The sequence below is a fragment of the Mytilus trossulus genome, chromosome 13, assembly GCF_036588685.1.
Source record: "Mytilus trossulus isolate FHL-02 chromosome 13, PNRI_Mtr1.1.1.hap1, whole genome shotgun sequence".
NCBI lineage: Eukaryota > Metazoa > Mollusca > Bivalvia > Mytilida > Mytilidae > Mytilus > Mytilus trossulus.
The window spans coordinates 54324023-54351081 of NC_086385.1; the positions used below are offsets into that span (position 1 = coordinate 54324023).

The 27059-nt window shown below is 30.9% G+C and overlaps 1 protein-coding gene across 1 annotated transcript in view; it reads right to left on the minus strand.

Annotated features, from left to right (window-relative positions):
- Positions 1–23489: 23489 nt before the first annotated feature.
- Positions 23490–27059, minus strand: part of LOC134694807 (cardioacceleratory peptide receptor-like) — a 64876-nt gene continuing 61306 nt past the window's right edge. Inside the window, exons 6-7 of the mRNA XM_063555869.1 lie at positions 25670–25786; positions 23490–24524 (exon numbers count right to left, since the gene is read on the minus strand). Of these exons, the coding sequence (XP_063411939.1) occupies positions 24283–24524; positions 25670–25786 (359 nt within the window). The 3' untranslated portion in view covers positions 23490–24282. The remainder of the gene's footprint in view (positions 24525–25669; positions 25787–27059) is intronic.

The window sequence follows — 27059 nt, forward strand, 5'->3', positions numbered from 1 at the left end:
AAGCCCGTCATCAAAATTGAGGATAAAACATCATTAAAATTAGATTCAAAATAAAGTTAAGAATTAAAGTCAAAGATTGCATATTTTGGTGTTAATATTGAGTCACTGATAAGGTCTTTACGTCGGAACTAAACACATTTATTCTAAAAACAGTTGGTGGCATGACACGGGTTATGTTCTTTTCATATATTTTATGATAGTATGATACTAAACCCCTGACGAAAGGATTGTGCCTGATATTCATATGATGAAGATATAATCTTCCAATCAGTTTAATTGAGGTTTTGGAGCTGGCATGTCAGTTAACTGCTAGTAGTCTGTTGTTATTTATGCATTATTTTCATTTTATTTAATTTCTTTTGTTACATCTTTTACCATTGGACTCGGACTTTACTTGAACTGAATTTTAATGTGCGTATTGTTATGCGTTTACTTTTCTACATTGGTTAGAGGTATAGGGGAGGGTTGAGATCTTATAAACATGTTTAATCCCGCCGCAATTTTGCGCCTGTCCCAAGTCAGGAGCCTCTTGCTTTTGTTAGTCTGGCGTACTAAATTATAATCCTGGTTACTTCGATAACTATTTAGTCTTGCATTAATTTTGATTTTAGTTTCTTGTTTATAATTCGGAGTTTAGTATGACGTCAATTATCACTGTACTAGTATACAAATTTTTTAGGGGCCAGCTGAAGGACTACTACGGGTGCGGGAATTCTCGCTACATTGAAGACCCATTGTTGTCTGATCTATGGTTGGGTTGTTGTCGATTTGACACATTCTCCATTTCCTTTCTCAATTTTATTTTAAGGTTTTATAAAATCAAAAGTCAAAGCACTATCAAATTGTTTTTTCAAAGCAAGAACAAAATCAAATTTCAAGGATCATCAAAATTACATTCAAAGCATTGACAAAATTGAAGTCAAAGCATCATCAAAATTAAATTCAATGCATCATGAAACTTAAAGTGAGACAATCATCAAAATAAAAATCAAAGTTTCATTAAAAATTAAAGTCAAGGTTTCATCAAAATTAAAGTTAAAGTATTTTTTAAAACCGAAGTCAAGGAAACATCCAAGTAAAAGTCAAAGAATAAATGTCAAGGAATCATAAATATCAAAATAAAAGTATCATCAAAATCAAATTCAAAGCATCACCAAAATCAAATTCAAATCGTTGAAAAACTTAAAGTCACAGTATCATCAAACTTAGAGTCAAATTATTATAAACAAAATAAAGTCAAAGCATCATCAATCAATCAATCAAACTTTAAGTCAAAGTATAATTTAAAATTAAAGGTACAATTCAAGTTATCATCAAGCTTAAAGTCAAAGTATTATCTAAATTTAAAGTCAAAGCATCATCAAAAGTAAAGTTAAACCGTCATAAAAATTAAAGTCAAATTATCATTAAAACTTTTAGTCAAAAGTCAAAGCATTATTGAACATTAAAGTTCAGGGATAAAACAACTAAGAAGTATTCAAACTGTTATAATCAATTGTTAGTTAAAACTCATTCGATTTGTACTTAGCTATAACAAAAACTACAAAATGCATAACAAGAACATTCGCTAGCAATGTTAAAGTAAAAACGTTTACTAAGATAATCAATGTTAAGGAAAAGATATAAAATGATTTACGGACTTGAAATATCAACCAGAACATTAATTGAAAACACAGATCCTTATTGCAGGATAAACAGTATAACGATTCGATTTCAAACCGTAGTGAAATAGTAATGCAATACGCAAAGGCTTGTCTATGTATTCTATCTTTGAAAGATGTGTTTTCAAGATTGTAGTGATTATCGCGAATAAAAAGACATTATATAACATGATTTAATTTAATTAAATAGATTTATATGAATTAATGACAATTTAATTTGCCTGGTAGTCTGTTTTAACTGCCCACAGAGAGCCTTTACAGTTCAAATCAAATCAGCGACAAATCACGACAAAGGAACCAGGACTGAAATTCGTGTTCTGAAAACATATACGACCCGAAAACAACATAGTTCTGATTCATTTTCTATCCGGAATACACATGTGTCATTGTATTTGTGAGTATATACCAACAATTAATTAAATTTTTCAACCGATTCAACGACATATTTCATTTAAAAAATTTAGCATGGAAATGTGGAATGTGTCAAAGCGACAGCAACCAGTCCATAGAACAGTCACCAACAGGTTTTCAATGCAGCCAGAAATTTTCGCACTCGGAGATTTTTCAGCTTGCCTCTAAACAATTATATATACTAGTTCAGTGATAATACACGACATACTAAACTCCAAATTGCACACAAGAAACTAAAACTAAAAATAATACAAGACTAACAAAGGCCAGAGGCTCCGCATGTGCATTTTTATAATCGAACATTGATTCGAATAAAATGGAATGAATAACGAGATGTAATGTTTTTGATTATACGCTTATAATTCCACAAAAGAATCACGTAGTATTATGACATTATTAGCCGTGAGTTATATCAACCCGTACACTAAACATAACCTGTTGAATTCAATTAAAGAATAATGATATATCTGGTAGCACTAATTCTCTGGTGAAGATCAACTATGTAATGGTTTTTATTCATTCATTAAGAATTAAGAAAAAACGTAAGCCATACAAGAATAAAAGGTTATGTAACTAAAGGTAAACCAATTACCACAAATTTACAATTTATCCCTCGTTATCGCCTTGTTTAATTTATTTTAATTGAAAAGTGAGAATAAATAAAACATCAAGAGATAATGGGTTTCTTTGAACTTGGTATTGTGTTTCAAGGTGCAGGCTTTTAATCACAACGACGTTCTGACTTCACAAAACAATGATTACATCACATTCACTGGTTTACTATCATGACTAATGGATTACATATGGTTGTTATTAGATAAATTTTTAAGATTCTTAAAAAAACAATTCTCAAAAAAACCTTTGAAACTCATTATTAGCTATCGATTCGTATCTAATAATATAGGTTTATTTACCCCAATTAGCCTTTGTTCAATCTGACGTTTTTCAAAAATATTTGGAGAAATTATCTTTGCTTCAAATAAAGTAATAATTGGCATTAGGTACTTTTATCTTGTCAACGTTTCACAAAATATGTTATTGCATATCAGAAATCAACCATCATTTGATGTTGCAATCAAAAGTTGTTTTGGAATTACTCCACTGTACACTATGTACAAGACATTAAAAATATTAAATAGGCTTTGAAGATTGCAATTGCAGAAGCATTGGTGCTAAAACATAATTTTATAGAGGAGGAAAATAAGAATTTTCTCTTTGACACCTCAAAAAAGAACAGAGAAGCTTTTTAATTGCCCATGATACAACTCTCAAAACGTTGAGACACGAAAGACATAGATCAAAAAATTTGCAGGTCACCGTACGACCGTCAACAGTGTACACCCTTATGATTTAAATATCATCGATTACACTTGAGTATTAAAGAGGGGGCAGTGTTTGACTCTGATAAAAGGCACACACATGCATAAAGTACACCATACAATTGCTTATGAACTTAAACATTATGGTTAAGGAGTCTTGCGGGTATACATTTTTTTATATCATTTTGTTTTCAAATCAGCTGTACATAAACTAAATAATTGTAAAAGTTAAGCGATTTCTGTAATTAATTTCTTTTTTTATTTCGAAATAACCGCTATAATTTTCTCCTGTTAGTTCAACAGAAAAAAAGGACATTAACAAAAATGTATGCTTCTTTCAAAGGCAGATTGTGAGCGTTAATGAACGGTGATCTCATTTTTTTTATTTCATTTTGCTATTTTAAGTATAAGATAAAGTTAATTTATAGAAAAAAATAGAGATTTTAAATTTAATAAGAACAAATTATTTAGACCTGCCAGCCCCCTTAAGTATAAATGCTATACCATTTCGCTTCACCAGAGAATCAGTAAAAGTGACTTCCCCGTAAAACTAGTACATTCTTTCCCTGATTTATTCTTTCATATTTGAATGTTGAACTAGTTTTTGATTGTGCATGCTGTTATAGATTGCATTTTAAGTTAGAATTGATAAAAATGTTGAGATAATTATCATGTGATCCGTATGAAATCATTATATTGACAAGCAATACAAGCTTGCATCACTTGTGTTTTAGTGTAAACGTTGCAGGTTCGGAAATAAATTGTCAATCAAATATATTCTTAGATCTGTGTACCAACAGAGTTTAAATCAGTTCACCGGATCCTTTTTTTTCAGATAAAGCAACAGTTTTTGAATAATGACTGCACATATTGAGATGGTTATATACAATAAACTCTAAATAATATAAAAATAAGAACATATGATAGGATTTTCAATGAGACAACTATTCACTAAAGTTCAAAATAATTAGATGTCAGCAATGTTAATCAACTATACAGCATTCGATAATTCGAAACAGCCATACCGTATAGTCTGCTGTAAAATATGTTATAAGTTGATCTTAGTCAAACAGTCATACAAATTATGGAAAAAGCTTCAGGGATCCTGAGTGGCGGCCAACAGACTGAACTGACTTTTATGAGGTTATATTATTCATGATCCACAAATTTAAATATCGTATAATGACTTAATCGGTTATCTTACGTCATTATTATTACCAATGTCATTTAAACTGATGGGGCGGAGCTTGAAGATGTGAGTGATTAGGATGATTGCCGTTATAATTATTACTGAATTTTAATCACCAATCAGTGCCATCAAAGGAATTTGCAAAGAATGACTGGACACTTCACTGATGAGTTTATCCTAAAACACCTATCTATAGATGGAACGGTTTATTATGAGCGAAACGGTTAAACTCCGCCCAGTCAAGTGAAATAAATGGAGTAATATCTATATATCAAAAATTAACCTATTGAATATTGTTTAATATCCACTTTGAAAATGTAGACTCAAAGTAATATATTTTGATTTCAATTTTTCATCAAGGGAAATAATGCTTAGATTTATTGTTTTGATTATGAGGTTTGTTTGTGTTTTATAACTCTAGGGATATTTTATAGTTAATATTTATACATAAATATAAAAAAGAAGATGTGGCATTATTGCCAATGAGATTACTATCCACAAAAGACCAAAATGACACAAACTTTAACAACTATAGGTAACCGTACTGCCTTCATCAATAAGCAAAGCCCATACCGCATAGTCATCTATAAAAGGCCTCCATAAGACAAAGTAAAACAATTCAAACGAGAAAACTGACGGCCTTATTTATGTAAAAATTTTAACGAAAAACAAATATGTAACACATAAACAAACGACAACCACTGCATTATAGGCTCCTGACTTGGGACAGGCACATACATAAATAATGTGGCGGAGTTATACATGTTAGCGGGATCCCAACCCTCCCCTAACCTGGGACAGTGGTATAACATTACAACATAAAAACGAACAATAAAAATCAGTTGAACAGGGCTTAACTCATCAGATAGACATAAAATACAAGGGGACGTGGCCGGGTACTTATACATCCCGACACAAAAAGACACAATGAACAGATCTGACAGCCAGAACATGTTTAAAGTGTAGGTATGAATACAGTTATCGTTACATTCCTGACTATGTATTACACGACAACCTTACTAAAAGTAAGAGAGTTTAATACTGTAAACAGGGAAATTCTCGTGATATATTTTATTTTCTCTATTTTCGCGATCAGAAAACAAATACTGTAAATTCAGAAATTATTGCGTGCATTTATTATTGCGATTTTGTCATTTAAAACTGAAATGCGATTTTAATTTTTACGATTTTGAGTAAAATTCTGTTTAATTCATAAAAAATATTTTAAAATGCGAGTTTAAATTATTGCGTTTATAACACTGTCGCATTTTTCGCAATAATAAAAACCTCGCAATAATATCTGAATTTACAGTATAGGCTTAGTTTAACCAATAAGCAAAGTCCACGCATGTGTATGCAAACGCTGTGGTCGATAGTTATAATTGTGTTTTTTTTTCTTTTTATAATTTCTGCAATCTGTTTACTTTCTTATAATTATCTGTACAAATATTCATAATTTTCATTAAATAAAGTTAAAATGCAATTTTTGAAAATCTTATAGAATCCTTGTTTTTTTTTTAACTATTTGATAAATATCCGTGTATCCAGCCCCTCTAAGCTTTGTTTGTCACGAGTTTGTTGACCGTCATAGAATACTAGTGTAACAAATGATACAATACATATACCCTTTACTTTTCATATTTAGACCGACCAAAATTCAACTATTCACCCAGGCTTTTAATACAATGAGCAGCACGACATTTTCAGAAAGATTTGTGTTGCTCAGACTTTTGTTTTCTATTTTGTGTCTTGTGTACCATGTTTTGTCTGTTTTTCTTTTTTACAATTTTAACCATGGTATTGTCAGTTTGTCGATCTATGAATTTGACTGTCCCTTATGTACCTTTCGCCCCCCTTTTTAACAACTCAATTTGTGAAATTAAAATCCACTTTTACGACGGCATAGCTTAAAAATCAAGATAGTTATCTCCTTATGAGATGATAAATAGTAGTCAATGAGAAAAGACAAATAGAGGATCAACATACAGTTTACAACATTTCTTGTATATGTAGAACTATTGATTCCTTTTTTTCGTATTCAGCACTGATCACATTTAAAACAATCATAAGACTGACATAATCAAATACGACGAAGTTACTCAATGTCCCATCTTTATCTTAAAAGCTCAATGAAAATACATTCATTCCAGTTCATTAGTTCACACTTCTATTTGTTCTGTTCTACAAATCATTGATGAAAACCATAAAATCTATAAAGGGAAAATGAACATTGATAATCAGCCTTGTTTGGTAATCAACATCAAGGATTAACAACTTAGGCTGTCATAAACAATTCTTTATAAAAGTCTGATATTATATAACTTCAACTTTCTCATTTATTCCTGTATTGGAAATTTTTCTATTATCTAACACGGGCTATTTCTTCCAATCTTATTACGCTGATTGAAAAAGTCCCCCAATAGAGTGCTGCTGAATTTCATTTAAAATTACAGAAAGTTTAACAGAACTCCTGTTCGTTTATAATTAAATTGATGGGTCTTCACATGTCAAAAGTTGCATTAACTGTATCTGCCAATTTAATCAAAGACATCTGTAATTGACTTCAATGATATGTGTTATATATAAGGTTCCTGACATGTGACACAATAGAAGTCATTAACTAAAATAATTAATATCAAAAGCAAAATTATGTCAAAACTGCCATTGCTTATACAAAGTAAAATCACAAAATGACTGAACGCTGAGGAAAATTTAGAACAGAAAGTCCCTACTCAAACGGCTAAATCAAAATCTCAAATACATCAAACGAATAGATAAAAATTCAATAAACCCATCATTTCATTTGCAATAATCATAATAAAATTTATAAACGGTCTATGTGAATAATAAACTCTCTTCGTCTAGATAAAGAGTGTATCCATCATGTACACCTTACTTGGTTCGTGCAATTTCATCCTTTTGCTCAGTCTATGGTTTTTATGTGCTATATTCTGTGTGCTGCAATTTGCTTTTTGTTTTTTGTTTTGTTTTTGCCATTGCCAGTTTATGTTTGAATTGATGAATTTGGATGTTCCTTTGATTCCTTTGCCTAGCTCTAAACTAACAATACATGTTATATTATAAACATGAAAACTTGTGATCATTTTTAATAAAAAGTTACATTGAAACTGCATATAGTTTCCAAAATAGGACCAAACTGTGTGTAACATGTAATTTGTGTTATAACTAAATAAATAATACCGATACAGCTTTTAAGAATATGTCTATTTTAATAAAAACTCGATATAGTACTAGAATGCAATTATTATAGCAGTGCAATAATTATGGCAGTAAGATTACGATTACCGTTACGATTTAAAACCAAATGAGTGATGAAAGTAGGATGGACAAAATAACAGATTTTATATTTTCTAGTATCTTTGATGAGCTTTACATTAATCTTTGTTAGAGCATATCCGATGTTTATTACTTGATGGAAAACTAAACGCAAAGAATTGCGTCTTTTTAAGGTGGTTAAATATTTTTTTCGATTTTCAATATCAAATCGTTTCTCAAACTGAACTCGCAGTTGATATTTTTATATTATGTAATTTATTATAAGGAATTCATCAAAACGATGTAATGATTTACAATATTCTAGTGACATATACATATGAATTGCGCAAAATGGTGCAGTATAAAACATGGAACAAGAAATCAACACCAACAGAGAAGGTGTAAATAAGTAAACTCATCATAGATACCAGGACTAAATTTAGTATATACGCCAGACGCGCGTTTCGTCTACATTTGTTTAAAAACAGAAATTGTTACTGATGTGTTTTAAAGGCCCGAACAAGTTTCTTAAAAACCTCTTGTTTATTTACCATATACTTATTTCATGTTATATATCATAGTATTCCAATATGTATTATCATATTTGAACTGACGGTTATGTAAAGATTTTTTCACTGTATAAAAATCCTTCTATCTTCCATTATTTCTATAAGATATAGGGCTTACTCATCTAATTAACATATCAGTCTCTCACACTTATCTTATAACGGTAATCTTAATTTCTTTATATTCATTTAAGTGATCGATTCTTTCATAGCAAGTCTGTTGATGACCCTTTAGACTGTTACCTCTTATGGAAACGTGTCCAATCCTTAGACGGGAGCGATATAAAAAAGTCCATCAATTCTAGAATCAGCATTACAAAAATAAGAGGAGATCATACTAACAACTCTTATCTAACGAATAAATATGACAACTTATGATGGTTATAGATGCATTCTTAATGTGTAAGATAAATCAAATATTGTCATTGTCGTAGATAATATTATACTGGAAAAGTCGTCTTATCTTTTTTATTTTATTGTTGCATTCTTTTCTCGATTGTAACATTTGGACTGAGTGTGAATTGGACTGCATGTGATGCAAACATCTTGTTCATAGCAGAATACTGTACTTTTTTTACCTGAATTGTGTTAATGATCCCTTCAATTTTGTTATTAACCTTATTTCTTTCCTTATATGAGTTGTATGAGACACTATCAATCAATTGAAAATATAAACAAGTCGTCCATCTTATACAAAATTAAAATCAAGTTAGTCAGGTGAGGTGCAAAATTATGTTCCATAGAAATGCCTTTTGGTACTGACCGTCTGCTCATTATCGTGTTATAACTTCCGTTAACTTACAACCATCAGTATCAACTTTGTCTGTAGCAAACGCATTGAGACAATCTATATTTATATGTTTTATTTTGTTTGATTCGAGCGTCACTAACGAGTCTTTTATAGACGAAAAAGGCGTCTGAAGAACAGAATAAATTACAAGCATTTTGTCTTTGATGAGTTATCTACCTAAACCAAAAACAGTTTACACGTCACTAACGAAAGATATATTGTCCCATTGAAATTAGGTAAAGACGCTGTGTAATTTGTTAAAATAAATAACGCCGCTGATTTTTTTTTTATGTCAAGGTTTCAATGATATAACGTTACTAAAATAGAATTGACAATAATCCAAACTTGAAAATACTTTGTGACATGGTTGATATACATGAACGTACGTATCATTTAAGTGCCAGTCTTTGTAAGAATCAGGCAATTTAGGTAAAAATCAAAACATGATCAGAAAAAAGCCACCGAAATAATCATACTATATAATACTAACCATCATCTCATCCTGAGTTAAAAATAATCGGTCTTTCGTTTGTGTATGCCTAGTAATATCAAATAACTGTTTAGAATGTTAGCAAATAACATAGTTATCTCCCCTTATTCGTTACTTTCTAGTGCATTTCAACCAAATTGTATCTTCTATTACCAGAACAGAAAACGGAAATGAATGTTTTTTTGTGCATGACTACATTTTATGAACAGAAATCAATGTAAAATTGGGTGGGTCTTTTTTTTGGATCATGTTTTCACCACTGCCTGATTCTTATGCAAACTGGCACTTAACACTTGAAAAAATCCAAGGAAAGAAAAATATATACGGAGAGAGGACTTTAAATTTGCAACAAAGTCAGGATACTATACATTAATTTACAATAGGAAGATGTGCTGTGACTACAAATGAGACAACTATCCACTTATGTTCAAATGTAGTACTAGTACATATAGCAATATTGACAAAAACTGAGGGTTATTAGGTAAATAAAGTGTTTTTATATTGTTTTCTCAATTTCAGAATATATTAATATTTATGTTGTCGTTTCATAGTCAACGTCTTTTTTTTAAATTTTGCAGATACATTCAACAAATACAAGTGATAAATATGTAAATCATTTATGACGTATATTCAAACATACGTATTGTTGCCTTTGTGTAAACTTAATGGAAACGTTATCAACATTGTGATATAATACTACACCAAACTATGCATGTTTCCAACTGGGAATGCATCTCTAAAAATTTAAGCCTGTATATGACTTCGTGTTTTGTCTTATTTAGATGTAGACATTCAGATAAATCAAAACATGAAACGAACATATAAGGGTATCATAACTGATAAATTCATCATATATATCATGAATGATTGTAATTGTACGTTCGTGCATTTTTAGTTTTTAATTAAGGAGTTATTGCTTTATAGGCTAATATATAGGTTTAGAAAAAGTGCTGCATATTATGACTTCTTATGAGTCTTAATTAATTCAACGTGTTTTCGATTGATGTTAAACCAATTTACAATTCGACAAGTATATCAAATGTAAAAAAAATATGTAAAACAAAATATTCATTATCTGAACATAGTTTTTAGTGTCAATTTTTTGTCTTTTTCTCAAGCGTTGTTTTTTTATTATCTCAATGGCAACTTCAATTCACTATTGGATTATGATATGTGAATGTCCCTTTGGTAAGTTTTCTTCTATTCTAAGAACTTTATGATACAAAGAATTTCATCCCAGATAAATTGACGTGGGACGTGCTTATTACATAATATGAAATAAATCAAATAAGTGCGCGTCGGTGTAAACAGCAGTTCGGGAATTAAAATCTAATAGCGCATGAAACATCAATGAGACATTTAAACAGCAATATCTTATTCTGAATTTTGTGCGAAATCTACTTATCTTAACCCTGTATCAAAGTTGCCTTAACTGTTATCAAAATCAGTTTTGTATTTGTTTTAAATCGGTCGTTAGTATTCTGATAGCAATCGAATCCATGATCAAACTATAATCAACAATTAAATACGCATACATACATCATGTACTATGAAGAAAATAGGATTAAGGTAAAGTACAATTTATTTTGTGAGAACCTTCTACTCTGCAGTCATTATAGATACAATAACTTGGTACATGTAGATTAGTTGGTGTTTAAAGCCTTTCGACAATTGTGTGCTATTTTGTGGCTGTAACTGGCTATTGAAGCCAGACAGTCCGAGGAGAACCACCGACGTTTGGTAGACAAATTAACAATCCTTGTCAAGTACGATTGGAGTTAAGTTCACTTCACGTGACCCATGCAGAACTTGAGAACATGATTTTAATTCGATAGTCCTTTTCGGTGGTTTATTATAATATTTCAAAGACTGAACTTATCTGATGTAAATGCTGATACATGTTTTGATCAGATATGCAGTTGCATCAAATCCTCTTCGATACTCATGTCTGTTTATAGAGAATTAAGAGATTAAAACGTTTCAAAACATCCTATTATGTATCATGTTTATTTAAAATGGTTTTGGTTCGAAGGCAAAGATTTTCAAAGATATGCAGATAAATGGCAAATACGTTTACCTCATGCACTATATGTTGATTATGTATAAGTCAATTAAAAACAGGAAAGATTAGGTCTGTATACCTTTAGGTCAGATTAAATGGAAACCTCATCAACACTGTGATATAATACTACACAATATGTTGAATTCTCCCAACTGGAAACGCAGTTTGTTGATTTTAAGCTTTGTATGTCTTCGTGTTTTGCCTTGTTCAAATGCATACTGTAATTTGTAAATGTTGAGATAAAACAAAATACCATTGCGACAGGCTTTCGAAATTATTCACTTATCATAAATAACATAACCGGTTGACGTTGGTGCTTCAACCTTTTTAGAACATACATTTGAATTCATTAATGACTTTGTCAAACGATGTCTGGGGCTTTTGAATAGAAACGTTAAAAGTAGTCATAAAAAAGCATGGGCTATGGGATATCATACATGTATTTTCGGCTCTAATAATGATTTGTAGCAGACACTATTTAAACACGTCAACATTTAGTGTTTAGGTCAATGTCTAATATAAATATATTTATGATCACATATAAAACAATACGTATTTGAAATAGAGTGCATGTAGTTTTTCTCTGTTCTTTTAATTGCAATTATACCCATCATATGAATGGAAACAACTGGTTTGTCAAAACTAGCTTTAATCAGACTTGGTTATACAGGCTAGCAAAGCCTCCCACTTGTATGATCGTCACAAAGAATTCCATTATAATTATCACAATGTATAATCAAAGTAAAATGTCTACAATATCAAACAAGGAAGTATAGTGTCATTGTTTTCGTCTGTAAAATTCATTTGATCCTGATCTATTGTGAATCATATACAAATAATACATATTGGTCGGTAAATGTCAACAGTCGTAATTAATGGTTTTTGTCTTTGCATTTTTATGAATCTTTATTATGCAGTTAATTGATTAATAATGAAGTTACATGTCTTGCGTTTTAGACATCACACAGCCTTTGTTGCAATATGGGTGCTTACCGTAACTAAACCTTCATGATCGAATTTCCCTACTATCCTTTATTGTAATTATATTATGTAGTTTAGCACATACTCACAATACTTAGTTGATCATTGCATAATGACTGCACTTACACAATTTAAAAATATATACAAGATTTGTGATCGATCTTTACTTATACAAAACTATTTTATTCAATAATACTGCTTTTTCTGTTAAGTCTGTTTTCTATGATATACATTTGACTTGAAACTGTACTTATGTATCTAGTCATACTTATAAATTTTATTGTTAAGTATTTTTTTTTGTTATATCTACTTTACATGACTCTGCATATATGTATGCCGGCATACTTTGAATGACAAAATTATTTAATGTCTACCTGTGCGAATTTCAAACGCGCAATTTTACACCAGTACTGAAAACCTTCCACCCGTTTACGGGTAGACTTTACATAGATATATAAAGTCGTATAAGATAAGCAAAATCAGTAAGTTAAATTTGATATATGCATGTTTGTGCTTCTTCGTTTCATTTGTTGTTTTTATAGTGATTAAGATGATAACACAAAATTGACTGCTGCAACCATATTTTTGACATTTTTACTCTTTGAGTATGTTTGTTTTGTTCATGCATCGTTGACAATGTAATGCAATTTGATGCGACTGTCATACAAGTGAGAGGTTTAGCTAGCTATAAAACTAGGTTCAATCCATCATTTTCTACATAGATTTGACTTTTGATTTTGGACTTTCCTTTCTGAATTTTCCTCGGAGTTCAGTATTTTTGTGTTTTTACTTTTTATATCTTTTGTTGTAAGTAATTTTTCTCATCTTCTGACATTACATATTAAGTATATAACGACAGGGGCCACATGTGTACCTCACCGCAGTTTTGAATAAAGTCTAGGCTATATGCATTTAATAAATGTACAATGCATTTCAAGTTCACTGTCTAAATGCATTTTTGAGAATCAGACTAAATGAGATGAAAAAGTAACATATTGTTTCATTTTCGTTTTGAGCGTCTTTTCGACTTAAGAGTTTGAATATCAAATTGGCATCGTTTCCTTCTCGGTTTGACTATTTATCCGTCATATACATGTATTTTTCTTTATGGTAATTTGTATTTCCCTCACTTTACAAGCAATTAAGTTGATATATGTGGTACTGTGAGTTAATCTTATTTACAAAACATAAAATAAAACAATCCTTCAAAATGAAAGCTTTAAGTTAAAATGGTATTACTTTTCAGCATTTTCAGTGACAGTTTATTCTTTAGTAGATTGACATTTGACGTTTTATCACCCACAATTTTAAATTGAAAAATTACTTCCGTATTCAAGTGATTTTGATAAATCAATGGATATTTAGCATTGCTTTATGACGTCGTTACATGATTTCACACGCACAAGTCAATTATTTTTCAAATCTTCAATTAAAGATGTACTTTGGTGAAATTAAAAAATCGAGAATCTACAATGCAACCATTCTTTTTGCGATATTTTACAAAAAAGGAAAAAGACTGACGTGGAAAATTACATTAAATTTGTATGTGGGTCTGACATCAAAAGAAAAAATCGCTAGAATCTGCATCAATTTTGGCTAATGACCTTTTATGGGCTAAATGAAAAGACAAAATTGGTGTTTTAGGCCACAATATTTAACCCTGTATGTTAAAAAAACAACAACTGAGGAGTCCAAACATCTGACAAAAATTTCTAAAACCTGGCAAAAGACACCAGAAGGACATTTAAATTCATATATCAAAAAAATAATTGACAAAGCCATGACTAAAAACGTAAAAGACAATCAGATAAAAAAAAAAGTACACAAGACACAACGACACACAGAAAACGAAATAATAAGCAACACAATCGCCACAATAAACTGAGGTTGATATCAGGTGATCCGAAAGGGTCAGAAGATTATGCACCACATTTGACACCCGGCGTGTTGCTAGTGTTATAAAAAAAACTTTGTAAATAATCTAACTCGGTAGATCACATTCGTGGAAAGTGAACGGGATTGTAGTAACGATATAAGAAACAGATCCGATATCATCTGTTAAACAGATATTCCATAACCGTCAATTAACATCCTTAACAGTAGGTATAAAATATATTGGTAACATTGTGATATTTAACTTAAATCCGAGGCATAAATTATCATCACAGTTATTTCAAATTACGAAATACATTTTCGTTTTTAAGATATATTTTCAATTAAAAGATTATTTTACTGAAGAATTGTATCAATTAAACCAGCTTTAATTAAATATAAATAAATGTTAATTATGTTAGTAGCTTTTTCATCTGCCTGTGATCATTGGATTAGAAACATAAACAGAACCTCTGCAATCCAATTCTTCCTTAAATTTTAAGGAAGGTAACTTATAATGAAAAGGTAATCCGAAATATTGGTCACATGGTACATGGAAAAAAACATAGAAAGACACATTTTTTTATTCCTTTTTTACCATTGAGGTATATAGATGAATAAAATAAGCACTTTTACATCAACTACATGTATAAAAGAGTTGCTTCAAAACCAATCATATAAATAGCAAAAGATGTTGAGTTATTTCATTAGACAACTGATTTGTGAGTTTCCCTCTTTTCTTACAAGCTCCGTGATTTTGTAAAGGTAGAACCAAATGCTAGCCTGAAATGTCTGTGTGTATAATATAATGTGCACAAATGAATAGTTAATGTAAATCAATTTACATTTTTTTTTTAAAATGGTTATGTTAACGTTACATTTAATTTGATTCTCATACATCTAGTTAAATGTCTTAATTCGGAAGATACCGAACAAGAATGTGTGTGTCAATAGGAATAACCAAAGTACCATACATAATTCGTTCTTATGTTGTACTGTAATACCACTGTCCCAGGTTAGGGGGAGGGTTGGGATCCCGCTAACATGTTTAACCCCGCCACATTAGTTATGAATGAGCCTGTCCCAAGTCAGGAGCCTGTAATTCAGTGGTTGTCGTTTGTTAATGTGTTACATATTTGTTTTCCGTTCATTTTGTTACATAAATAAGGCCGTTAGTTTTCTCGCTCGAATTGTTTTACATTGTCTTATCGGGGCCTTTTATAGCTGACTATATGCGGTATGGGTTTTGCTCATTGTTGAAGGCCGTACGGTGACCTATGATTGTTAATGTTTGTGTCATTTTGGTCTTTTGTGAATAGTTGTCTCATTGGAATCATACCACATCTTCTTTTTTATATGTCATTTGCATCTTGTTAAATATAAGTAAAAAGTGGTATTGCCAAAAATATTAAAGTGGTTTTGCAAATTAAAAAAACCTGACAAATCTAAAAGCTTGACTATAATTATTAACTATTGTACAAGTATGTTTTCTTTAATGAGGAATTTAAAAATAGAAAACGCACAAACATATTTGTTTGCCCTCCCTGTTGTTATATAAATTGAAATCAAAAATTACGATATCGGATAAGCTGTACGTATCAAACATTTACTGTGCATTCCTTTTTAATGTTTTTTTGTCAATATTTCATTCAAATCAGTCTGTAATAATCTTTAAGATACGGAAGTTGATTTTCAATACACTTTACATAGATATATTATAAAAAAAGCAATGTTCGTTAATAAAATGGTATGCACGAAATTTGCAAAATCTTCCCTAATTAGATAGAACAGATTAAAATTCCTTCCTAGAATGAGTATAATTCATATCATAAATCAAATTAGGAAGCCAACAAGAAACCTTTCATCATATCATAGGTTTTATAACGGCGTAGATGTCAAACTTAACAAATTACTTATTAATAAAATGAACGCATTTTGTTTTTATCGCAGAGCCGAAACACGGAATCCTATCATCAAATTATAGTCATACCAAAACCAATGGACTTTTATTCAAAATATGCAACGATTAACTGTCTAATTTTTCAGAATTATTTTTCTTTACTGACTTTAATTCATCAGTTAGGTTTATCTTCAGTTTTGTATTAACATACCTATTCACATTTTCTCTTATTTTCACATTTATATCCCCTTTGCCAACACAATCCAATTAGTTACTATTTGTTCACAGATGTCAAGCAAACTCTCAGTTTCACCATTCGCCGACCAAGTCGAGTGTCTTGCTTTTGCAATATAATGAACATTCTCTGGATGCATTGGATAACTGAAGTGTGTTGGTTGGGCAAATAAAGGCAACAGTACTTTACCGGTATTCAAAGTCATCAATCGATATAGAGAAAAAAATGACAGCAATATGTTATCCTTTTAAAAGTTTTAGATTCTCATAAATTCTATGTATAACTTTTGGACTAGTTTGAATCTCGGTCTATTTCTGTAATTTATTCTTACATACTTTATTTTTAACCCTGTATGCGTACATTGCCTATGAAAATTTTAAATTTTTTTGTATGCACATTGAACGACAAATTTATGTGACGTATATAATTTTTCTGACGTCAGACACTCAAATCAATCCATGTGTTCTTAGATAGTAGATGTTTTTTGTCCTGTTAAATTGTTCCTTTTAAAATTGTTATACGATGATGACTGATGTACCCATATTTTGACTATTTTATTAATTGTGACTGTTTATTTATTGCATCATGTAAATGTAGCGGAATTTGATGAGACTGTTATTAAAGTGAGACGGGTTAGCGCTATAGAACCAGGTTTAATCCACCATTTTGTACATTTGAAAATGTCTGTACCAAGTCAGGAATATGACAGTTCTTGTCCATTCGTTTTTGATGCGTTTTGTTTTTTGATTTTGCCATGTGATTATGGACTTTCCAATTTGATTTTACTTTTTAGAATTCAATAACAGTTAAAATAACTTTAAAACCCAAAGCAGATGTTTCTAACTGAACGCTGTTGACTCGAAGTAAGATTTCGTTACCCTAAAATTTGATTTACAAATAGAACGTCAAAAATCATACAGTCATAGTATGGTTTTTGTTCGATCAGTTTTTTTGCTGTAAACTTTTATCATGAGATATTACTTTCTCAGAGCGTTGTAAACGACATAAACTTCCATTGAAATTTAAATAACGGTTGAAACAACTTTAAAACCCAACGGTGTAATTTCTAACTGTACACTAATGATTCAATATACGATAAAATGTCTGATACTGTACAAGCTTCCACGCTTTCATTGTTTTGCTCATAATAGCATTACCCTTCCGGAGCACCTGAGATCATCCTTAGATGTTGGTGGGGTTGATGTTGCTTAGTCTTTTTTATGTTGTGTCATGTGTACAGTTGTTTGTCTGTTTGTCTTTGTCATTTTTAGCCATGGCGTAAACGTTGTCATTTTTTCAATTAATGAGTTTGATTGTTCCTTATTTATATTAGATGTGTCTATTTATTATGTAGTAAACTTTTTTTAACATCAATTCAATTAGAAAATGAACTGGCTTGTATAATAACTGTGTCAAAACAGGATGTGTTATTATTGTATTAGAGCTAACGTACGTGTAAAGCCTGACTTCGTTCTGATTATTTATAGCTATTAAATGAATCCGATCAACAGAGAAACTATTGTTCAATATAATCGTAATTTGGCACGACATAAGAAGAAGCCATTCAAGGCTTTGTTCAACATATAGATGCACAAAACTGGCATAAGATACTATCATGGTATTGTATTCAAAGCGGATACGTCGAAGTGAACAACACTATAGCATAAACTAGAACAATGAGAAGACTAATTATTATAAGAACATTCAGAGTACATCAGTATCTCAACGAAGTTGTGTTCTGTGAAGTGTTTAGAGAAGATCATATACATTATAATAAAAGTTATAAGCTGGAATTATTCTGACGACATTATTTCAGCAGCTCTACTTTTTCAGGAATCTACTCCACAAATGTTACTCACCACTTGTTTTCGTATACACTCATCAACAATATGGTGGTCATCTTTTATGTCTTCTCAGTATTAGTAGTGTTTTTATCAGATTGAATATATAATGACAATTTATCAAATAAAAAAAAAATCTCCGTATCCTGTTTGGTGGTACACATTTAAAATTTAAATTTCTTCGAAAACAGATGAAATACACACATGGTAAATGGACTAACGGGTATATATCAATTGCAATTATTGGTATTTGAAACTTTATTTTGGCGTGCGTAATCAATACATAAATCGTGACACAGAAATACCAGAAAACAAAATATTTATGTAGAAAAAAAGAAATGAGTAACTTTAATTTAATGTTAAGTCTGACGTAGAATAAAAAGACGGCACGATATGTAGCCAATAAGACAACTATCTACAAGAGGTTTAGAAACATATAAGTTAACAATTCTCATATGACGTGCTTCTTTCGCTTTGCAAACAACACTGTGATAAAATGCTTGATATATCTATACTTAGCGCCGATTCCGTGGTAAAAAAAATAATGGCTGTTACAATATACTTCCCACGTAAATCCACATGTATTGAAACCTATTTGCAAAACCCTTTGCCGATTGTATTGTTTTAAAAATTGCAATTTAAAAAGAAAAAATCCCTTTTATTCTTATACGGATGCATAATAAAAAGAAGTATTGCACAAGACCTCGGAAACCAACAACATAAAGATAAAATAAATTTCCGCGAAAGTCTAATAATGTTTTTGGCGCATTTAAGTCATATCAAAACATGACGTCATGCATATGAAAACCCTAGAGTTGAAAGTTTTCTGTTAAATACGTGTTGAACCATTGAAATGTTGTTTACTATTGTATTATTATTGATTATCAAGGTAGGTTTTGTTTGATTTTTTTTTCTATTGCATTTTTCGCATATTTTCTGATTTCAGCAAGTCAACATGGCGGCTCCTTAGTTACGAAATGTCAATTTGGAATTTGACGGTAGCTTACGAGAAAAACATGTAAATCAAAATGACAATTGTTGGTTTTGAAAATGAAACATATTTTTATTTTAGCGGTAACGTTGTTCATGAAATAATCCATGCAAGCTACGGATTTATTATAATGTTTGTGCTTCATCTAACAGGGAGTAAACCAGAACAGCCGCACACACAGCTTTCCCCACCCTCGCTTCAGTTTTTTAATGATTGTATTTGTCCTATTAGAAAGAAGAAGATAAGGCATGAGTGCCAAATGGGATATATTTCTATCCAAGACGCAATCTACTAAACTAAGTTTGTCTTATGGATTATTGTGTTGATCACTGTTGTTTGTGACTGTCTGTTTGACGAATATATAAAATATCCGTGTCATCACCAAACATATTTATGGCTATATATCGGGTAATTCAAATCGTCCTTCTTTGCATAGAAACAACTATTCGTTAATCTGAGCATGGAATGAATACTTTATATCACAAACTATAAATGGGGATGCAAAAAAAAAAAAAAATGTTAATCTCGCATTGCACGAAAAAATGTGTTGTATTTCAGTAATTAACACGTGTTCTTGTTTGATTGTAATCACGTGGTAGTCCATCAAGCAGTGTTACTCATTCAGTGGATTGGTCAAAAACCAAGGTAAAAATAAAATTGCGTCACACGTAAATAAACAATTACATGTGCGAGAACATATGTATGCTAATTCATGCATTTCCATATAACGTAGTGTTCCCGACCTGTTTAATAACAGATCTAGAGAATCAGTAGAACATGAACTCATGACAAAGCATCTATAAAAACACTGCCGGTTGGTACTTTATTTTCTGAAAAATTACTAGAGAACCTCAAGAAGGAAGAACATGTTCTTATATAATAAAATATCTACAATGATAAATAAAAAAAGTTCTATCAAATTAATTAACTTAATAATGAAGCGACTTGGTTCTTTGTCAGCATTATGAAAGACTGTCATACGGTTTTATCAGGAAGACAGCGCTCTTAGGTTTCTAGATATAGAAAAATGGTGCGAGTGCCAATGAGACAATTGTTCATCCAAATAACAATTATTAAACCATTATAGCACGTATAGGTCAATGTACGGCCTTCAACACGGAGCCTTGGCTCACACCAAATAACAAGCTGGCCCTAAATTACTAGTGTAAAACAATCTTAAAACGGGAAACCAACGGTCTGATCTATATAACAATACGAGAAACGAGAAACACGTAAAAATTACATAAACAAACAGATTCCTGACTTAGGGCAGGTGCAAACATTTGTATCGGGATTACACGTTTTAATGGTACCAAACCTTCTCCCTTTTTCTGAATTGTAGTATAACATCACAACATGAAAAAAAAAAACACACGATAAAATTTCAATATCAAACACAGCACTCTTACGTTACTTTTCATTTTTGTTCTATTAGCGATAATTACATAACATGTGTGTTTCCTAAAGATCCGTAAGTTTGATTGGTTGACAACAAACGCGAGGCACTCCAAATTTTATTTTTTTCATCTACATATCAAACTAGCCAATTCCATCTGAGATCAACTGTACCAGAGTGGGTTGAAACCCTGCTTTTCTTTATTATAATTTCTATACAATTCATCAAATAAAGATAATATGAACTGCATTAGAGTTAATTGATTTGACTTTTACTACTTTTAAACACTAAGTTTAGTTGGATGATTTGTTTTCCGACAGACACTTACATTTGAAAGAGTTGGAAGATAGCAAAGTAAGATTCAGAACTCTTTTGTCGGTGAGAGGCAACACAATCATAGCAAACAAATGCTTGTTTTATTGTCATCAGTCCTATAGAATATTATTATTCCGAAAACTTGTACCAGTTCAATAAACAGTACTACTTCTTGTTATCACAAATACACTGATTTCCGTAAAGTGAAAGTAATACAATCTGTCTCCGTTGACAATTGTTAAAGTTCTCTCAAAACGAAGCTATTAATTATTTGAACTCCTTCGGCTCAAACAAAATCAATAATTTTGACTGTTTTCAGAAGGTTGAAATAAGATAATAAATTAAGTAAGTGTCAGAAAGGTTCCGAATGAATTGGTTAACAAGAAATGCTGACAATATCGTTGTCAGTCAAACTCTTTTCTTCTTGCTTTTCTCAAGAAAAGCAATTTCCACTTGTTTGGATTCCACAAGATATATAGACTCGTGTGTTATTACTATATAAAAGAGGTGTTGAAGTAAAAGACTTAATAGAATTTCTCATCGATGTGGATCAGCAATCTCAACAAGAGTTTGAAAATAATTGTTTCATCCTTTTTAACAATTTTGTTAAGACGGAATCTGCCTTCAGACAGACGAGTTTTGTTAAATTCCTCTTTTGTACAATGTACAATGTTGTGCGATTATAATTATAATGATTAAAAGAAAATATCATACTAATGATGATAACATCAATAACAATTTTATGATTATTATAATCATTACTATTATATCAGTTATAAAAGAATATGGCAGTGAGTACAATAAGTCCCGAGATAATGAATATCAGCACGATATACAGTTCTGCTAATACATTTTAATGTGAAAGTGTTGAAATCCAATCTCATAGACTGTATAGACTTCCTATATGTTTTATATTGTGCGTAAAAGAATTCAATCACCGTGTATATGTCATTGATAAGACAGTCAAACAAAACACTATATATCAGGGCCAGTGATCTTTTTTTTAATCGTGTTGACTAATACTACGTAACAATAATGACAATAAATCAGAGACCAGAGATGAAATTTGTCCTGCCCCATTTATCCTTTCGAAACACCACAGATAGCAGCCATGTTCATGAAGTATTCGACTTGCTAAGTTGTTACTCTTGAAAAGGATTTGTTTTTGCCTAATTGCTCTTTTTTTAAAAACTTTTAGTCAACTGGCACGTCTTGCAAACCTCTTTCCTGAGCATGTCATATAATTTCAAAATATATATACTGTTTATGGCTAGTTACACTAAAAAAAGCCGTCAAGTAAATCGACTAAATATTCATCAAAATACAAAACATCGTTTAACTTTAATCCAATAAATCGGAAGTCAACACTTACAGCATACTTCGTCTCAAAATTTAATATCAATCTAAAAACCAATTTGAATCTTTATAATAAAACTATATAGTCATGATAGTGTAGCACCTAAACTCTTATATATAACTTAAAGATAGTTTGTCTGTGTTGAGTGATTTCGAGATTTAATAGTGGGGGTTTTAGTTACTAAATGGAAACAGATATTTAGTACACCAACTTTAAGTGATATCAACTCGTTATTTGATTTAAAATTGGAAAACAAAAAAGTTAAAATGTGTTTCGCATTGTGATATAAATGTTCGGCTTTACCACTTCTGGAAGTTAAATACATATGACCAGCACTAAACTAGTAAATATTTTGTTTATGGGTCAGCTAGCTGTGGCACAAGGTGTAGGATTGTCTCCCTGTACTCAAACCCATTAGTGGCCTTCAGCTTTCTTTTGCTATATGGTCGAGTTGCTCCCTTAAATCAGCAACTCCATCAGAGAAATATTTGGTTTGAACAGTCTTTTCAAGCTTTACAATGAAGGGTTATTCACGTATATTGGTGCATATTATCCGCTTAGTACTCATAGAATATGCATCGTATTCGCGATTTCGCAGGTATAAAACATCGAATGTCAAATATCATTAACAATGTCAATTACATATAAATATATGATAAAAAGTCAAATAAAAAAAATACTTAACTCAGAGGAAAAATCAAATCGTAAAGTCCCTAATCACATGGCAAAATCAAATAACAAAACACATACAAAACAAGAACTGAAATATAAGATATACAATACATGCTTTACAATCTTTCTTTATTAAAGTATAATTATCATGTATATTTCGATAAAACAATCTGTCGTTATTGACATGGTGTTGGACATATTACATATTGATGTCATGTGATATACATTGTTGACATGGTGTTGGACATGTTACATATTGATGTCATGTGATATTTACAATTTGACAATTCATGAAACACATCAAGTGGAATTAAAGACTATCCTTTGACTGCAAGAAACAGTGACACTTATTTATGTAAAAGGTTTTTTTAAAAAATAACTATTCATCCTTATTTTAGAAAGATACGTGATCATCGTCTAGTTTCCTGGTAGAGCACTCTCCACATCTTACTATATAAGCTGAGTGTCAGTAGAAACCAATCATACGCCAATAGTTGTAATAAGATGAATTCTTGGTAAATGACTGCGTTAATTTCAGGGATATCTGTCTTATTGTAATTATAAAAAAACAATTGGGTAGTTGTTGATGATCAGTAACAAATTTAACTCATGTTCGTTGTTACGCGGGATCGTTTGGAAATGGCGACTGTTTCCTCGCACTTTTTAGAGTTATTATACTAATTGTTGTAACATATGCGATTGTGCATTTGATCGAGTAAAGATGTCAACTGACAATCACCTGCTTCCCAGAAGTTTGTTGAATTCTTTGACTCATTGTTATTCTTTCTTCCTTTTTTAAAATTCTTTCACTATCAGAAGCATCACAGGGTAACTGTGTAATCCGAACAAAGGATTTTAAATATATATCAAAGTATAAGTGTTCTGCATGTGCGCTTGTGGTGATAGCTGTGAGTAAAAATGGCGACTCTTTCCACGTTGTTTTCACAGTTAATTTCAATTATAAATGCGAATGTGTAGTTGGTGGCGAGTACAGGTGGCGATTATGTCTTCCACATGCAGATTTGACGGTATTAAAATTGAAGAGCAGGAATATAAACGGATTGGCAGCGCTGTTAAGAGGTGCCAAACTTTGTATAAAAGTATTTATAGCAGTAATGTGTTGTGAATATGGATCAGGGATTTGTTCGTAAACAAATAAAAGGTCAAACACGAAATATGGACTCCAACAGAAAATGAAAGCTGTAAATATAACAAAAGAATATATAAAAATACAACATTTGCTTTAAATAAAATATATCTTTATATACTTTTCTTTAAATGTATAAGAATTGTTTGTCAAAGGTTCACATGTATTAATTTTCATCGGAATTTCCCTTTTACAGAATACGCTTATGTATTCTGTACAGCATGATAGTTCAACACGGACATCAATTTATTTTAGTTTAACAAAAGAACTCATTACTTAATTTTTAATGAATGAATGGCTTTAATAAAGACTAAACAAATTCAATAGTGCTGTTTGTTTAAATTCGCGGGAAGTTTCTGCGCATGTATGGAGATTATCATGAAAAGACTAATTCTTAGAAAGGTTTACACAAGCCCAGTTATCAACACTTGTGTCAATAAAGAGCTTGTTTTTTTTTATAAATTTCCTGTTTACAGAACTTAGGATTTTCTTACCCAAGCATAGATTACCTGAGCCGTTTTTGGCACAATTTAATGGAATATTGGATCTTCAATGCTCTTCAATTTTGTACGTGTTTGGCTTTATAAATATTTTAATAATAACGTCACTGATGAGTCTTATGAAGAAGAAACGCGCGTCTGGCATACTTAATTATAATCCTGAAACTTTTGATAACTATTTACCAGATCATGCGATGTTTACTCTTCTTTGTCTCTGTTTGTATGTTTGTTTAATTCAGAGGAAAAAACTTGAAAACAAGTTTATTTCGTTTGTTCTAACATATACAACAACTTCAATGTTTAGTAATATGCTATCATATTTTTTTCCTGAGAGTAAACATATTATAGTGGTTGTTTTCTTATTAGCTACATGTATTCTTCATTCTTTTTGACTTTTAGACTTAGACACATTGTAGGTATTCTAGTCTGGTTATACAGACGATTCAATCATATTGTAAATTCTTATAAATATACTTGTTTTTTATAACCCAAGTAACAGTTGCTCGAATCATCTAACTATTTTATATATAAATAAGGAAACACGTTATGATTGCCAATCCAACACAAACCCGCCAACATTAAAACGAATTGAATTCAGGGAATTTCAAAGCAATCGTACAGTCTTCAGCAATGAGCAGAACCCGTACCACATGGTCGGGTACAATAGAATTACTCTATAATAAATTCATTTTACTTACCTAATACAATAACGAATGTCATTTTGATTGTTTTGATTTTAGCCTTTGGGATAACACCTCTTGAACTGCTGTTCCATGTAACTTTCTTTGCCTTTTGTTGAAGTACAGTTTGTCCGTCTGAAATAAAAACACGGGAACATTGATAATATATCAAATACTTTATATAGTTATTTTAATAGTTGTTTTTCTTATTCTGAGTACGAAAATTGGTCTCCACATTTTTATTTCCGCACAAAGGAAGTCAGATAATATAATGCTATTGGAATGATAAGGAATATGTTATTCCTTTTTTCAATTTGTATTTAACTAAATGTGTGTACGTGTCTATTTGATGATTTATTATTTTAATTTTGTTAAATTCTGTACTTTATCTGTTGAATCGGTAAAATGTAACGACTTTTTATAAGAACGAACCTCAATTATTGCTTTTGTGAGATATGTAACAAAAGTATTGATTTGTTACTCCACTGATCTGGTATTGATCAAGTCTAGTCTATTCGCTTGAAATATTTGTACTGGTCTGATATTTGTAAGACATAATATAAAGATTTGCAATATCTTAATGTATTCATGGCGGAACTAATAGAAAACGATCTGAAACTAGGTCCGAAAAGTTATTAAAAACTTATGCTTTGAAGTCAAGAAAACGTGAAGAAATGGCTAATGAGACATATATCTACCAAAGACCGACTGATGTGAAAGTTCTAAAAACGAATCTTTAAAAACGCGCAAAACCCATACCTCATATCAAGCCATTCAATGCCATTAATGACAAATATAAAACCAAAACAAACGAACAAAATATCTATATACGAACAATAAACGAAAAACAACTAAAAAAAAGTAGACTTCAACCAAATTGTGTTGTACTTTGTTAGTTCCATGAAAACGCAATTTAAATAATTCCTTTATCGTCTGTTAAAGTTCAATTTAGAAAAAAAACATCGTATGAACCGTCCTTGATTTACTCATTTTTTTGGTATCCCCCCTAAAGACAACGTACATGTACATGTAGTGTTTATCAGTAACAAAATCAATTTCATAGTATATGATATACACCAACAAACAATCAAAGAGCAGAATGCTCTGAGGGAAACGATTGCCATAGTTTTCATTGACATATGTATAGCAGTTCTGCCAAATTTTCATTAAGCAAATGCATAAGAATTTGCCAAAATTGAAAAGATCAAAGAGGAAAAAAATAGATCTAAGGATACTGCCGCAAAAAAGCATGAACATGCGTGAGTCTCAAGCATTTTTGGCCGGTAACCCTGGTACAGCTGGGTAGTATAAAGTAAAATCACAAAAATACTAAACTCAGAGGAAAATCAATTTGGAAAGTCCATAATCACATGGCAAAATCAAAAAACAAAACGCATCAAAAACGAAT